The sequence below is a fragment of the Pristiophorus japonicus genome, chromosome 5 (genome assembly GCF_044704955.1).
Source record: "Pristiophorus japonicus isolate sPriJap1 chromosome 5, sPriJap1.hap1, whole genome shotgun sequence".
Classification (NCBI taxonomy): domain Eukaryota; kingdom Metazoa; phylum Chordata; class Chondrichthyes; family Pristiophoridae; genus Pristiophorus; species Pristiophorus japonicus.
Window position 1 is genome coordinate 296,862,977 of NC_091981.1, and position 18,040 is coordinate 296,881,016.

At 53.0% G+C, this 18,040-nt stretch overlaps 1 protein-coding gene across 1 annotated transcript; it reads right to left on the minus strand.

Moving 5' to 3' along the window:
* Positions 1-799: 799 nt before the first annotated feature.
* LOC139264175 (transmembrane protein 276-like) lies at positions 800-11,921 on the minus strand. Its single transcript, XM_070880259.1, has 3 exons — positions 11,843-11,921; positions 4,234-4,382; positions 800-1,306 (listed from the first exon to the last, which is right to left on the minus strand). Exons 2-3 carry the CDS (start codon positions 4,360-4,362, stop codon positions 800-802), a joined length of 636 nt encoding a protein of 211 aa, XP_070736360.1. The 5' UTR covers positions 4,363-4,382; positions 11,843-11,921.
* Positions 11,922-18,040: the final 6,119 nt, after the last annotated feature.

The following is an 18,040-nucleotide window of genomic DNA, read 5'->3' on the forward strand; positions in this document are numbered from 1 at the left end:
GGTTAGATACAGAGTAAAGCCCCCTCTACACTGTCCCATCAAACACTCCCAGGGCAGGTACAGCACGGGTTAGATACAGAGTAAAGCCCCCTCTACACTGTCCCATCAAACACTCCCAGGGCAGGTACAGCACGGGTTAGATACAGAGTAAAGCTCCCTCTACACTGTCCCATCAAACACTCCCAGGGCAGGTACAGCACGGGTTAGATACAGACTACAGCTCCTTTCATTCTTCCCAAGTGCACCCAGAATTTCACCCCGTGTAATATTTACCACATTCTCCACTAGTCGTGGAAAGCAATCCTGGAGTGAGGCTGGGATCTGAGAGAGAATGCACATGGCAATATCGAGCATCCCACACCTACTTGGAACAACTGCACCAGAGAATCACGGAGAGAGGAATAGACAGAAAACACACTCGACATGCAACAGAATTATATCTTTATTGGGGATGGAAACCATTTAAGTTTCGGGATACGGTGACCCTGGAGTAAATGCTGTGCGATGATCGCAATGTGAGTTTACTGACTCTCGCTTGCTCGAACTCACGGGGACTCCGAGTCCATCACACTGATGCCTGGACACTTCCTTCCCTTGCTCTTCGGACAGCACTGACACTGTTGGCCAGCCTGTGCCTGGCCACACAAGGGTGTGCTGTCGGAGCCGAGAGGGTAAACGTCAACTTTTCTATGGTATCCTGTGTCATACCAGCGAGGTCAACGGTCAGGGGTCATTCGGCTTCCCTCGGCCATCGTTCGGTGAAGTTCTGGTTGCTGCGGTGACGGAAAGAGAGGGAGGGTCACGCCGCCACTGCCCGGTGCTGTGTGTCCAGTGCCCGCTGCAGCGCCAGGACCCCGGAGCTCAGCAGGAGGTTCTGGACATCTGCCAGCTTCAAGCCCGGCAAGCCACCCGGCAGCAGCTCCGTCGCCTCGCCGGCCAGGCAGACGGCCATGCAGCCGGCCACGCCGCAGAGATTGGCGGTGAAGATGCAGGCGGCCAGGACGGAGAGCAGGGGCGCGGCGAGCGCTGCCCTGGCCGCCGTCGCCCGGCTCTCCTCTGCCAGGTGGCCGCAGCAGGCCGCGGCCAGGATCCCGCCGGTCAGCACCGAGTTGGCCGCCAGCCGGTCCTCGTTGAGCCAGTGGAAGCCGAAGGAGATGAGGGGCAGCCCGACCACCGTGGCGAGCCAGCGCGCCTCCCGCTGGCCGCTGGTGAGGAGCCGGGCTGGGGCCGCGGTGCAGGAGTGGACAGTGCCCAGGGCGCCCACGCAGGCCTGCATGAGGAAGCCCATGGCCGAGCCCAGGTTTACCTGAGGAATAACACACAGACTTTGAGCACCATGGACGCTGAGCAGAGCGTCCACCACACCATCCCTCTGTAATGAGAAAGGACTAATTAGCAATCTTGTTGTGCGAGGCCCCTTGGGGAAGAGTGACCATAATATGGTAGAATTCTTTATTAAGATGGAGAGTGACACAGTTAATTCAGAGACTAGGGTCCTGAACTTAAGGAAAGGTAACTTCGATGATATGAGATGTGAATTGGCTAGGATAGGATGGCGAGTGATACTTAAAGGGTTGACAGTGGATAGGCAATGGCAAACATTTAAAGATCACATGGATGAACTTCAACAATTGTACATCCCTGTCTGGAGTAAAAATAAATGGGGAAGGTGGCTCAACCGTGGCTAACAATGGAAATTAAGGATAGTGTTAAATTCAAAGAAGAGGCATATAAATCGGACAGAAAAAGCAGCAAACCCAAGGACTGAGAGAAATTTAGAATTCAGCAGAGGACAAAGGGTTTAATTAGGAGGGGGAAAATAGAGTATGAGAGGAAGCTTGCCGGGAACATAAAAACTGACCGCAAAAGCTTCTATATGTGAAGAGAAAAAGATTAGTGAAGACAAAAGTAGAAATGAAGAAGATATGTGAAGAGAAAAAAATTAGTGAAGATAAACGTAGGTCCCTTGCAGTCAGATTCAGGTGAATTTATAATGGGGAACAAAGAAATGGCAGACCAATTGAACAAATACTTCGGTTCTGTCTTCAGGAAGGAAGACACATATAATCTTCCGGAAATACTAAGGGGCCGAGGGTCTAACGAGAAGGAGGAACTGAAGGAAATTTTTATTAGTCAGGAAATTGTGTTAGGGAAATTGATGGGATTGAAGGCTGATAAATCCCCAGGGCCTGATAGTCTGAATCCCAGAGCACTTAAGGAAGTGGCCCTAGAAATAGTGGATGCATTGGTGATCATTTTCCAACAGTCTATCGACTCTGGATCAGTTCCTATGGACTGGAGGGTAGCTAATGTAACATCACTTTTTTAAAAAAGGAGGCAGAGAGAAAACGGGTAATTATAGACCAGTTAGCCTGACACCAGTAGTGGGGAAAATGTTGGAATCAATTATTAAAGATGAAATAGCAGCGCATTTGGAAAGCAGTGACAGGATCGGTCCAAGTCAGCATGGATTTATAAAAGGGAAATCATGCTTGACAAATCTTCTGGAATTTTTTGAGGATGTAACTAGTAGAGTGGCATGGGAGAACCAGTGGATGTGGTGTATTTGGACTTTCAAAAGGCTTTTGACAAGGTCCCACACAAGAAATTAGTGTGCAAAATTAAAGCACATTGTATTGGGGGTAATGTATTGATGTGGATATAGAGCTGGTTGGCAGACAAGAAGCAGAGGGATAAACGGGTCCTTCTCAGAATGGCAGGCAGTGACTAGTGGGGTGCCGCAGGGTTCAGTGCTGGGACCCCAGCTATTTACACTATACATCAATGATTTAGATGAAGGAATTGAGTGTACTATCTCCAAGATTGCAGATGACACTAAGCTGGGTGGCGGTGTGAGCTGTGAGGAGGATGCTAAGAGGCTAAGGGTGACTTGGACAGGTTAGGTGAGTGGGCAAATGCATGGCAGATGCAGTATAATGTGGATAAATGTGAGGTTATCCACTTTGGTGGCAAAAACATGAAGGCAGAATATTATCTGAATGGCGGCAGATTAGGAAAAGGGGAGGTGCAACGAGACCTGGGTGACATCAGTCATTGAAAGTTGGCATGCTGGTACAGCAGGCGATGAAGAAGGCAAATGGTATGTTGGCCTTCATAGCTAGGGGATTTGAGTATAGGAGCAGGGAGGTCTTACTGCAGTTGTACAGGGCCTTGGTAAGGTCTCACCTAGAATATTGTGTTCAGTTTTGGTCTCCTAATCTGAGGAAGGACGTTCTTGCTATTGAGTGAGTGCAGCGAAGGTTCACCAGACTGATTCCCAGGATGGCAGGACTGATATATGAAGAGAGACTGGGCCTTTATTCACTGGAGTTTAGAAACACATAAAATTCTGACGGGACTGGACAGCTTAGATGCAAGAAGAATGTTCCCAATGTTAGGGATGTCCAGAACCAGGTGTCACAGTCTAAGGATAAGAGGTAAGCCATTTAGGAGCGAGATGAGGAGAAACTGCTTCACTCAGAGAGTTGTTAACCTGTGGAATTCTCTACTGCAGAGAGTTGTTGATGCCAGTTCATTGGATATATTCAAGAGGGAGTTGGATATTGCCCTTACGGCTAAAGGGATCAAGGGGTATGGAGAGAAAGCAGGAAAGGGGTAATGAGGTAATGATCATATTGAATGGCGGTGCAGGCTCGAAGGGCCGAATGGCCTACTCCTGCACCTATTTTCTCTGTTTCTATGTCCGAAGTGGGTGATCGCTAGACGCTGGGGTTGGCGAGAGTGAGGTGGGGGGGAGGGGGGGGGGGGGGGGAGGGAGGGCGCTTGTCCTTCTGTCGCCCGATCGTGATCGCTGCAGCACCCTGGGTCTTTGGGCATCAGGTGAGTCCTGGCAAGCAAGCCCGACTCCCCATCCCGGTGCTCGGCGATTAGTCACAACATCCCACCCACCCAACAGTGACCTTTCCGTAGCCACGAATGGGCATTTAGCGCTGAGCCACCCGGGGTGAGGAGTTGTGCGATGCATCTGATACCAGACCACGTTGTTGCGAGCATCGGAGCCATTCGGCCCCTCGAGCCTGTGCTGCCATTCAGTCGGATCACGGCCTCTCGGTCTGATATCTCCCCCACCAGAGCAAATAGCTTCTCCATATCTACCCTATTAAATCCTTTAACCACACTAAGTGCCATTAGACACACAAGGCAGAGAGGGGGAGGCGGAGGGGGGCACGGTTCCCCAGGTCGAAGGTCACTGATTGCGTGGCGAGGACTTACCTTACGGGCTCGGTGCGCTGCCAACAGCGACACGGCGCACAGCAGGAAGCTGGTGATGGCCACACTCCACTCCCGCTCCTTGGGCACCAGCTTCAGGACCCCCATCGCCGATGGGACGTTTACAATCATTACGAAGCGAGTGTCAAACTCTAGAAACGGAGAGGCTCAGGTTAGTGAACAGCGGAGAAATCCCGCCCCGGGTGTCTGAGAAATCCCACCCCAACTGTGTCACATGGTATAAAGCTTCAGTCCTGTCAGCAGGTAGTTTTGATGCGTCCAGTTGAAATGGTAGAATAATGGGACTAAAGGCGGACAAGACCCCCTGGACCTGTTGGCTTACATCCTAGGGTCTTAAAAGAAGTGGCTTCAGAGATAGTGGATGCATTGGTTGTAATCTACCAAAATTCCCTGGATTCTGGAGGTCCCAGTGGATTGGAAAACCACAAATGTAACGCCCCATTTAAGAAAGGAGGCAGACAAAAAGCAGGAAACTATAGACCAATTAGCCTAACATCTGTCGTTGGGAAAATGCTGGAGTCCATTATTAAGGAAGTAGTAGCAGAATATCATAATTCAATCAAGCAGAGTCCGCATGGTTTTATGAAAGGGAAATCATGGTTGACAAATTTTCTGGTGGAAGTGGCAGCCTCCTCTCACCGAGGCACATAACTCAACCCCCCCGAGACGGGGGAGGAGAGGGGGAAATGTCAGCTCAGCCCGGCGCCCACCGCCAATCAGGCAAGGAGACGCGGCCTCGGCAGCGAGGAGCACGTGTCAAACCACAGCACCAGCCAGTGTGTACAACCTCCAGCTGGCCAGGGCAAGGCTGTCGAGATTGGTCATCCAAAATGCATCACACCTTTAACACATGGAGACACAATTGTTTTTTTTTTCAATGGATGCCCCCCACACTGGGACTGTTGCCGGACCGGGGATGTTTCCAGACAAAAGAGTCCCAGACTGGAGAGTTACAACCTGTATTACATTTTGGTGGGAAGGATAGTGAGGTCACTTTAGGAGGGTGCGAGTCTGGGTGGGGTAGAGGAGCAGAGGGATCTCGGAGTACAAATAAACAAATCAGTGAAAGTTGCGAAACAGGTGAGCAAGGCCATAAAAAGCAAACCAAGCACTAGGGTTTATTTCTACAGGGATAGAGCTGGAAAGTAGGGAAATGATGTTAAAGCTGTATTGAACCTTGGTTAGACCACACTTAGAATCATCGAACAGTTACAGCATGGACGAAGGCCATTCGGCCCATGCCGACACTCAGCTGGTCCCACTCCCCCACCCTTTCCCCGTAGCTCTGCAATTTTTTTTCTTTTCACATACTGTACACCAACTCCGTTTTGAAAGATAAAATTGAGTCTGCCTCCACCACCCTCGCAGACAGTGCATTCTAGATTTTAACCACTCGCTGCCTAAAAAGGTTTTTCCTCATGTGGCCTTTGGTTCTTCTGCCAATCGCCTTAAATCTGTGTCCTCTGATTCTCGACCCTTCCACCAATGGGAACAGTCTCTCTATCTACCCTGTCCAGACCCCTCATGATTTTGAACACTTCGATCAAATCTCCTCTCAACCTTCTCTGCTCCAAGGAGAACAACCCCAGCTTCTCCAGTCTGTCCATGTAACTGAGGTCCCTCATGCCTGGAACCATTCTCGTAAATCTTTTCTGCACCCTCTCTAAGGCCTTCACATCCTTCCTAAAGTGTGGTGCCCAGAATTGGAGACACTACTCCAGTTGTGGCCTAACCAGTGATTTATAAAGGTGCATCATAACTTACTTGCTTTTGTACTCTATCCCTTTATTTATGAAGCCCAGGATCCCGTAAGCTTTTTTCAACTGTTTTCTCAACCTGCCCTGCCACCTTCATTGATTTATCCACACATACCCCTGGGTCTCTCTGTTCCTGCACCCCCTTTAGGATTGTACCCTTTAGTTTATATTGCCTCTCCTCATTCTTTCTCCCAAAATCTATCACCACATTTTTCTGAGTTAAATTTCATCTGCCACGTGTCCGCCCATTCCCCCAGCCTGTCTATGTCTTCTTGAAGTCTATCACTATCCCCCTCACTGTTCACTATACTTCCAAGTTTTGTGTCATCTGCACATTTTGAAATAGTGCCCTGTACACCCAAGTCCAAGTCAGTAATATATATTAAGACAAGCAGTGGTCCCAGTACCGACCCCTGGGGAACACCACTGTATACCTTCCTCTAGTCCGAATAACAACTGTTCACCACTACTCTCTGTTTCCTGTCACTTAGACAATTCCGTATCCATGCTGACACTGTCCCTTTTATTCCGTGGGCTTCAACTTTGCTGACAAGCCTGTTATGTGGCACTTTATCTAACACCTTTTGGAAATCCATGTACACCACATCAACCACATTATCCTCATCAACGCTCTGTTACCTCATCAAAAAACTCGATCAAGTTGGTTAAACACGATTTGCTTTTTACAATCCGTGCTGGCTTTCCTTAATTAATCCACCTCTATCCAAGTGATTGTTAATTCTGTCCCTAATCATTGTTTCTAAAAGCTTCCCCACTACTGAGGTTAAACTGACTGGCCTGTAGTTGCTGGGTTTATCCTTACACCCTTTTTTGAACAATGGTGTAACATTTGCAATTCTCCAGCACTCTGGCACCACCCCTGTATCTAAGGAGGATTGGAATATTATGCCCAGTACCTCCGCGATATCCGCCCTCAATTCCCTCAGCATCCTGGGATGCATCCCATCCGCTCCTGGTGATTTATCTACTTTAAGTACAGCCAGCCTTTCCAATACCTCTTCTTTATCAATTTCTATCCTATCAGTGACTCCTCCATCTCCTCCTTCACTTTGTCTGTGGCAGCATCCTCTTCCTTGGTGAAGACAGATGCAAAGGACCCATTGAGTCCCTCAGCCACACCCTCTGTCTCCATGCACAGGTCTTTTTGGTCCCTAATCGGCCCCACCCCTCCTCTTACTACCCGTTTACTATTTATATGCCGGTAGAAGACTTCTGGGTGACCTTTTATGTTGGCTGCCAATCTATTCTCAAACCCTCTCTTTTTCACTTCCCCTCTGACCTTTCTATATCTAACCTGGTTCTCAGATGTATTTGAAACCTGACATCTGTCATACGTGCTCTTTTTCTGCTTCATTATATTCTCGATCTCTTTCCTCATCCAGGGAGCACTGGCTTTCGTTGCCCTGTCTTTCCCCCTAGTGGGAATGTACCTCAACTGTACCCGAACTATTACCTCTTTAGAGGCAGACCACTGCAGTTTTGTCTGTCAATCTTTGATTCCAGTTTACCCGGGCCACTGAAATTGGCCTTCCCCCAGTTAAACAGTTAGAGTAGTGCGTATAGTTCTGGTCGCCATATTATAAAAAGCATTCAGAGGCACTGGAGAGGGTGCAGAGAAGATTTACCAGGATGATACCAGGAGTGCAAGGGCATACATATCAGGAAAGGATGAACAGGCTGGGTCTCTTTTCTCTTGAAAAAAGGCTGAGGGATAATCTAATAGAGACCTTTAAAATGATGAAAGGGTTTGATAGAGTGGATACAGATAGAATGTTTACACTTGTGGGGAAGAGCATAACTAGAGGCACCAAGAAATCCAATACGGAATTCAGAAGAAACTTTTTTACCCAAAGAGTGGTGAGAATGTGGGAGTGGTTGAAGCCAATAGTATCGATGCATTAAGGGGACGCTGGACAAGCATCGAAGGGAGAAGGGAATAGAGGGTAATGCTGATAGATTTAGATGAAGATGGGACGAGGCTCGAGTGGAGCATAAACAGCAGCATAGAGTGCTTGGGCCGAATGGCCTGTTTCTGTGGCATGTCTCCTATGTAATCCTGTCACCCCCTTCCCTTTTACCCATTTAACAATCACCCTCCACCCCTATACCCCATCCACATTCCTCCCCTTTTGTCCTTGCCACCCTCACCCTATACCCCCCTCATCTTTTCCCCCTGTCCCCTCACCCTATACCTCCACACCCTATACCCCCCACATCCTATACCTCCCACACCCTATACCCCCCACATCCTATACCCCTATACTTCCCACACCTTATACACCTCTACCCACCCCCCCCACACCCTATACCCCCCACATCCTATACTCCTATACTTCCCACACCTTATACACCTCTACCCACCCCCCACACCCTATACCTCCCACACCCTATACCCCTATACTTCCCACACCCTATATACCTCTACCCACCCCCCCACATCCTATACCCCTGTACCCCCACACCCGATACCCCACACCCTATACCCCTATACCTCCCGCGCCCTATACACCTCTAGCCCTCCCCACACCCTATACCCCCCACACCTTATACCCCTATACCCCCACACCCTATACCCCTACACCCTATATACCTCCACACCCTATACCCCCATACCCCCCCACGCCCTATATCCCTATACACCCCCACACCCTATACCCCCCCTCACCCAATACCCCCTCACCCAATACCCCTATATGCCCCCACACCCTATACCCCCCACACCCAATGCCCCCCTCACCCTATACCCCCCAATCCCTATACCCCCCACCCTATACTCCCCACACCCAATACCCCCATACCCAATATTCCAATACCCCCACACCCTATACCCCTATATCTCCCACACACTATACCCCACACATCCTATAACCCCACAACCTACACTTCCCCACACCCTATACCCCCATAACCAATATACTCTCCACACCCTATACATCCCACACCCTATACGCCCCACACCCTATACCCCCCACACCATGTACCCCTATACCCCCCCACAGCTTATACCCCACATCCTATACCCCTATACAACCCACACCCTTATACCCCCCCGACACCTTATACCCCACACCCTATATCCCCCACATCCTATACCCCCCACGCCCTATACCCCCACAACTTATATCCCTATACCCCCCACACCCTATACCCATATATCCTCCACACCCTATACCCCCACACGCTATACCCCTATACCCCACACCCTATACCCCCACATCCTATACCTACCACACCCTATTACCCCCCACACGCTACACTCCCCAACACCCTATACCCCCATACACTATACCCCCACATCCTATACCTCCCACACCCTATACCCCTATACCCCCACACCTAACCCTATACCCTCACACCCGATACCCTTATACCTCCGCACCCCCCACACCCTATACCCCCCACACCCCCCACCCATATACCCTCCATACCCTATACCCCCACATCCTATACCTCCACACCCTACACCCAGATACCTCTACATCCTATACCCTTATACCCCCCACACCCTATACCCCAAACCCTATGTCACCCACACTCTATACCCCTATACTCCCCCACTCCCTATACCCCCCACACCCGATACCCATACACCCCCACACCCTATACTCCCCACACCCTATACCCACCCACACCCTATACCCCCCACACCATATACCCCATACACCCCACACCCTATACCCTCCACATTCCTATACCCCACACCCTATAGCCCTATACCCCCCCACACCCTATAACCCTATACTCCCCACACCCAATACCCCCATACCCACCACACCCTATGCACCCCACACCCTATACCCATATACCCTCCACATCCTATACCTCCCACACACTATACCCCACACCCTACACCACCCACACACCCTATACCCCCATACACCCCCACACCCTATACCCATATACTCTTCACACCCTATACCCCTATACATCCCACACCCTATACCTCTATACGCCCCCCACACCCTATACTCCCCACAGCCTATACCCCCCACAGCCTATACCCCCCACAGCCTATACCCCCCACACATCCTGTACCCATATACCCTCCATACCCTATACCCCCACATCCTATACCTCCACACCCTATACCCCCACACCTCCCACACCCTATACCCCCAACACCCTCTATTCCCCAAATCCTATGCCACCCACACCCTATACCCACCACTCCCTATACCCCCCACACCCGATACCCATACACCCCCACACCCTCTATCCCCATACCCTATACCCCCCCACACCATATACTCCCCATACCCAATACCCCCACCACCCTATACGTAACACCCTATACCCCCCACACCTTATACCCCCACACCCTATACCCCAATACCCCCACACCCTATACCCCTATACCTCCACACCGATACCCCTATACCCCCACAGCCTATACCCCTATACACCACAGCCTATACCCCCCACACCCTATACGCACTATACCCTCCACACCCCATACCTCCCACACCCTATACCCCTATAGCTGCACCCCCATACCCACCACAGCCTATAGCCCCACACCCTATACTCCTATACCCCGCATACCCTATACCTCCATACCCTATGCCCCCCACACCCTGTGCCTCTATACCACCCCCCACACCCTATAACCCTATACCCCCAACACCCTATACCACACATACCCTATACCTCCTCACCCTATACCGCCCACACCCTATACACCTATTCCCTCCACACCCTATACCCCCCACACACTATACCCCCCATACACCTACACCCTATACCCCCCACACCCTATACCCCCATACACACCCACACCCTATACCCCCCACACCCTATACCCCCATACACACCCACACCCTATACCCCCCCATCTATAACCCCCACACCCTATACCCCCACACCGCTATACCCCGCCACACCCTATACCCCCAAACCCCTATGCCCACCACACCCTATACCCCCATACCCCCCACACCCTATAGCTCCACACCCTGTATCCCCCACACCCTATACCCCCCACAACCTATACTCCCCACACCCTAGATCCCTATACCCCACATACCCTATACCCATATACCCTCCATACCCTGTACCCCAATACCTCCACACCCTATACACATACACCGCCACACCCTATATCCCCATACACCCCCACAAACTATACCCCCACATCCTATATCTCCCACACCCTATACCCCCATACACCTCCACACCCTATACGTAACACCCTATACCCCCACACACCCTATATCCCACACACCCCCTTTACCCCACAGACCTATATATCCCACACTCTACACCCCCACACACCCTATAACCCCACATACCCTATACCCCACACCCCCTATATCCACACACCCTATATCCCACACATCCTATACCCCACACCCTATACCCCACACCCCCTATATCCCACACATCCTATACCCCACACCCCTCCCACACACCCTATACCTCACACCCCCTATACCCCACACACCCTATACCCCACACCCTCTATACCCCACACCCCCTATACCCCACACCCTCTATACCCCACACATCCTATACCCCACACCCTGTATACCCCACACATCCTATACCCCACACACCCTCTATACCCCACACACCCTATACCCCACACCCTCTATACCCCACACCCTCTATACCCCACACCCCCTATAACCCACACCCCCTATACTCCACACCCTCTATACCTCACACCCCCTATACCTCACACACTCACTCCTGGCGGAGCCCTCACTCGGCCGCCAGGCGGCGCTCCCTGCCCCCCAGGTGTAAGTTGTGGGCGGGGCTGCCCCGGTTGCCATGGAGACAGTCAGCGGGCCGGGCCCGGCACTAAGCCGCCTCACCCGCTAGCTCCTGTGCCGCCGGGCCGGAGCCTGGGCCGCTCCCGCTCCTTTACCGAACGTCCGTCCCTCGGCCCCGCCAGCTGACAAAGAGCCGGTGAGCACAACTTCCAAAGGATGGGCCGCGGAGACGGCGCAGCGCCGACTGCCGTCCGGAGGAGCAAAGCGCAGGCCGCAGAACATGGGGACCGCACTGCCCCCTACAGGAGGCAGAAGGGCAAAGCAGCAGCTTCACAAGCTGGGGAGGCCAATCACAGGCTGGGCTGGGAAGGCCAATCACAGGCTGGGCTGGGGAGGCCAATCACAGGCTGGGCAGGGAAGGCCAATCACAGGCTGGGCAGGGAAGACCAATCACAGGCTGGGCAGGGAAGGCCAATCACAGGCTGGGGAAATTGTTCACTGGCTGGTGGGGTCCTTCACAGGTTGGGGAGCCCATCTCTGACTCTGTTCTTCCCTTCAGGGTGCTCATCCGCCTGGAGCACACATCAGAATTTCCTGCCTGTATTACCCACGACTTTTGAGCCAATGTGGGCAGAAATCCATGTGCCGTGCCCACCGCCATGGTTGATACATGTGGGGGATGCACAAGAGGCCAGAATTGGAGGAGCGCAGATATCTTGGCGAGAGGGAAGGTGGTGGTTGTATGGCTGGAGGAGGTTACAGAGCTAGGGAGAGCTGAGGCCCTGGGGAGATTTGAAAACATCAAAATTTTAAAATCGAGGCATTGCCAGACCAGGAGCCAATGTCAGTCAGTGAGCACAGGGGTGATGGGTGAACGGGACGGTGTGAGTTAGGACACCGGTCAGCAAGCACAGGGGGTGATGGGTGAACGGGACATGGTGCGAGTTAGGACACAGGTCAGCGAGCACAGGGGGTGATGGGTGAACGGGACATGGTGCGAGTTAGGACACAGGTCAGCGAGCACAGGGGGTGATGGGTGATCGGGACTCGGTGCGAGTTAGGACACAGGTCAGCGAGCACAGGGGGTGATGGGTGAACGGGACATGGTGCGAGTTAGGACACAGGTCAGCGAGCACAGGGGGTGATGGGTGAACGGGACATGGTGCGAGTTAGGACACGGATCAGTGAGCACAGGGGTGATGGGTGAACAGGACTTTGTGCAGGTTAGGACACGGATCAGTGAGCACAGGGGTGATGGGTGAACAGGACTTTGTGCAGGTTAGGACACGGATCAGTGAGCACAGGGGTGATGGGTGAACAGGACTTTGTGCGGGTTAGGACATGGATCAGTGAGCACAGGGGTGATGGGTGAGCGGGACTCGGTGCGAGTTAGGATACAGGTCAGTGAGCACAGGGGCGATGGGTGAGCGAGACTCGGTGTGAGTTAGGACACAGGTCAGCGAGCACAGGGGTGATGGGTGAGCGGGACTCGGTGTGAGTTACGACACGGATCAGTGAGCACAGGGGGTGATGGGTGAGCGGGACTCGGTGCGAGTTAGGACATGGGTCAGTGAGCACAGGGGTGATGGATGAGCGGGACTTGGTGCGGGTTAGGACACGGGGCAGCGAGCACAGGGGTGATGGGTGAGCGGGACTTGGTGCGAGTTAGGACACGGGGCAGCGAGCACAGGGGGTGATGGGTGAACAGGACTTGGTGCGGGTTAGGACACGGATCAGTGAGCACGGGGTGATGGGTGAGCGAGAATCGATGTGAGTTAGGACACCGACAGCAGAGTTTTGGATGAGCTGAAGCTTACAGAAAGAGGACGACCAGGAGAGCATTCGAATAGTGAAGTTTGGAGGTAACGAAAGCACGGATGACGATTTCAGCAGAGGACGGGCAGTGGCGGAGACGGGTGATATTACTTAGATGTTAGGAGGTTTTAGTGATGGAGAGGATATGAGATATGCTCCCTTTTATCAAAGCAGATTCCCATTCACACACACATCCTCTGCGCTACTCAAGTCCACAACCTGGAGGTCACCGTATCATCCCACAAAAACAATGTGTTAGTTAATTCATCCTGCAAGAGGAATGCTTGAAAATAGCACCGCGATGCAATGGATGAGAGTATCACAAACCAGCATTTGCACTGAGTGCAGCCAAGTTTTTCCTCACACGGCAATTTGAAAGGAAGACTTTTATTTGTTTGTTCATGCATTGTGGGTGTTGCTGGCAAGGCCACCATTTATTGCCCATCCCTAATTGCCCGCAAGAAGGTGGTGGTGAACCGCCTTCTTGAACCGCTGCAGTCCGTGTGGTGAAGATGCTCCCACAGTGCTGTTAGGGAGTTCTAGGATTGTGACCCAGCGACGATGAAAGAACGGCCGATATATTTCCAAGTCAGGATGGTATGTGACTTGTCCGGGAACTTGGAGGTGGTGGTGTTTCCACAGATTGTTGCTAGTCTTCTGCGTGGAAGAGATTGCAGGGAGAGGGGTTCTGTCAAACTAAGCATTTATATTTTACTTTATCATAGTTCAGAACCATTTCAAAGTGATTTATGTTTTTTTTTTAAATTCATTCGCCGGATGTGGGCATCGAAGGCGAGGCGGGCATTTATTGCCCGTCCCAAGTTGTCCTAAGAGGGTGCTGGGAGCCCTATTCTTGAACCACTGCAGCAGAAGTTGTCACAAAGATCCATGGCTCGCTGGGCCACTTCAGAGGGCTAAGAGTCAACCATGTTAGTATGGGTCTGGAGTCACATATAGGGCCAGACGAGAGGTGGGTGCCAGAGGGACAGGAGGCATCATCACCCCCAGCAACCAAATTTTGATTTGAATTAAGTTTACTGCCAAAAAATTATTTGTTTATTGTGTCGGGTTTAATGCCCCCCTAAATCAGGAGGCACTTCTTCTATAATGTGTGGTTTTGGTGCCCTCAAAAAAAACAAGGAGGCACTTGATTGAAAGTTTTTGAAGTGTGACCCCCCCCGCCTTTAACCAGGGGACACTTGATTCTTGTTTCTACAAAAATATAGGGCCAGACCAGGTAACGATGGGAGAGATGCTAGAGAATTGATCTTGTGTTATTGTCAGATGAAACCTGGTGGTGGGGCTCGGATGAATGTACTGTCATTTACACATGATCTGAGGATTCACTGACCTTGTGATGTGAACTCTGACCATGATTTGAAAAGATCATCTCTTAAAATTTCCCATAAGTTACAAGTGTTATAGTTAGAATCATCAGGAGTCAAGTAAATCAATCACTCAGACAACCAACCAACGGGCCAGTCAACCACCCAACGGGCCAGTCAACCAATGGGCCAGTGATCCAACCAACAGGCCAGTCAACCAACAGGCCAGTCAACCAACCAACGGGCCAGTCAACCAAATCAAATAATTAAGTCACCCAAACAATGAAGCAAGGAATCAGCAAGTAAACCAACAAACCACAGAATCAATGAACTACCCAACAACCAATCCACCCCTCAGTTAATCAACCAGTCAGCTAATGGTCATGAACATTTTTATTAGGTCTTTGTAATAATCATACAGCGATAACCCGGACTCAAGTTGCTCCTTTATTTTAGTCTTCAGCAGCTCAGAGTTTTTCTTCTAATTTTTCCCTCTCTTTGGAGCAACCCTGTCCACTGCAGACCATCCCTGAATGATAGGGTGGGAAATGGCCCAAGCTTCCGCCAATGCTACTGTGCAACTAAGTGAGGTACAGAATAGTCTCCCTGATGTCAAGGGGGAGGGATGAAGAATCACTGGCCCCGCTGGGGGGGGGGGGGGCGATGTTGGCTGGGGGGGGGCGATGTTGGCTGGGGGGGGGGGGGCGATGTTGGCTGGGGGGGGGGGGCGATGTTGGCTGGGGGGGGGGGCGATGTTGGCTGGGGGGGGGGGCGATGTTGGCTGGGGGGGGGGGCGATGTTGGCTGGGGGGGGGGCGATGTTGGCTGGGGGGGGGGCGATGTTGGCTGGGGGGGGGGGCGATGTTGGCTGGGGGGGGGGGGCGATGTTGGCTGGGGGGGGGGGGCGATGTTGGCTGGGGGGGGGGGGCGATGTTGGCTGGGGGGGGGGCGATGTTGGCTGGGGGGGGGCGATGTTGGCTGGGGGGGGGGCGATGTTGGCTGGGGGGGGGGGCGATGTTGGCTGGGGGGGGGGGGGGCGATGTTGGCTGGGGGGGGGGGGGCGATGTTGGCTGGGGGGGGGGGGCGATGTTGGCTGGGGGGGGGGGCGATGTTGGCTGGGGGTCGGGGGGGGCGATGTTGGCTGGGGGGGGGGGGCGATGTTGGCTGGGGGGGGGGGGCGATGTTGGCTGGGGGGGGGGGGCGATGTTGGCTGGGGGGGGGCGATGTTGGCTGGGGGGGGGCGATGTTGGCTGGGGGGGGGCGATGTTGGCTGGGGGGGGCGATGTTGGCTGGGGGGGGGCGATGTTGGCTGGGGGGGGGCGATGTTGGCTGGGGGGGGGCGATGTTGGCTGGGGGGGGGCGATGTTGGCTGGGGGGGGCGATGTTGGCTGGGGGGGGGCGATGTTGGCTGGGGGGGGGCGATGTTGGCTGGGGGGGGGCGATGTTGGCTGGGGGGGGGCGATGTTGGCTGGGGGGGGGCGATGTTGGCTGGGGGGGGGCGATGTTGGCTGGGGGGGGGCGATGTTGGCTGGGGGGGGGCGATGTTGGCTGGGGGGGGGCGATGTTGGCTGGGGGGGGGCGATGTTGGCTGGGGGGGGGCGATGTTGGCTGGGGGGGGGGCGATGTTGGCTGGGGGGGGGGCGATGTTGGCTGGGGGGGGGCGATGTTGGCTGGGGGGGGGCGATGTTGGCTGGGGGGGGGCGATGTTGGCTGGGGGGGGGGCGATGTTGGCTGGGGGGGGGGCGATGTTGGCTCGGGGGGGGGCGATGTTGGCTCGGGGGGGGGCGATGTTGGCTCGGGGGGGGGCGATGTTGGCTCGGGGGGGGGCGATGTTGGCTCGGGGGGGGGCGATGTTGGCTCGGGGGGGGGCGATGTTGGCTCGGGGGGGGGGCGATGTTGGCTCGGGGGGGGCGATGTTGGCTCGGGGGGGGCGATGTTGGCTCGGGGGGGGCGATGTTGGCTCGGGGGGGGCGATGTTGGCTCGGGGGGGGCGATGTTGGCTCGGGGGGGGCGATGTTGGCTCGGGGGGGGCGATGTTGGCTCGGGGGGGCGATGTTGGCTCGGGGGGGGCGATGTTGGCTCGGGGGGGGCGATGTTGGCTCGGGGAACTCACCCACTGCTTCAGAAATTGTCCGGAGGCTATTTTAATGTAAACGAGTGTAATGTCGTCACATTTGCTGATGATGCAAAGATGGGTGGGAAAGCAAGTTGTGAGGAGGACACAAAACATCTGCAAAGGGATAGAGACAGGCTCAGTGAGTGGGCACATATTTGGCAGATGGGAGTATAATGTGGGACAGTGAGAGGTTATCCACTTCGGAAGGAAAAGTAAAAAATAAAATTATTTAAATGGAGGGAAATTACAAAGTGCTGCAGTACAGAGGGACCGGGGGGTCCTTGTGCATGAAACACAAAGTTAGTGTACAGGTACAGCAATGCAATGTTGGCCTTTATTGCAAAGGGGATGGGATATAAAACCAGGGAGGTCCTGCTACAGATGTGCAGGGTATTGGTGAGGCCACACCTGGAGTACTGCGTACAGTTTTGGTTTCTGTATTTAAGGAGGGATATACTTGCATTGGAGGCTGTTCAGAGAAGGTTCACCAGGATGATTCATGAGATGAGGGAGTTGACTTGTGAAGAAAAGTTGAGCAGGTTGGGCTTCTGCTCATTGGAGTTTAGAAGATTGATCTTATTGAAACACAAGGTACTGAAGGGGCTCGACAAGGTAGATGCAGAGGATGTTTCCAGTCGTGGGGGAATCTCGAACTAGGGGGTATAGTTTCAGAATAAGGAGCTGCCCATTTAAAACCATGAGGAGGAGGAATTTCTTCTCTCAGAGGGTTGTAAATCTGTGGAATTCTCTGCCCCAGAGAGCTGTGGAGACTGGGTCATGTAATATATTTAAGGCGGAGATAGACAGATTTTTGAGCGATAAGGGAGTAAAGGGTTATGGGGAGCGGGCAGGGAAGTGGAGCTGAGTGCATGATCAGATCAGCCATGATCTTACTGAATGGCGGAGCAGGCTCGAGGGGCCGACTGGCCTACTCCTGCTCCTATTTCTTATGTTCTTGTGTTTAACTCCCAGGACTGGTTTAAACACGACATCGTGTATTTACAACACCAAAGTTCTGATTGGTCCCCTTGGAAGATAAGACACT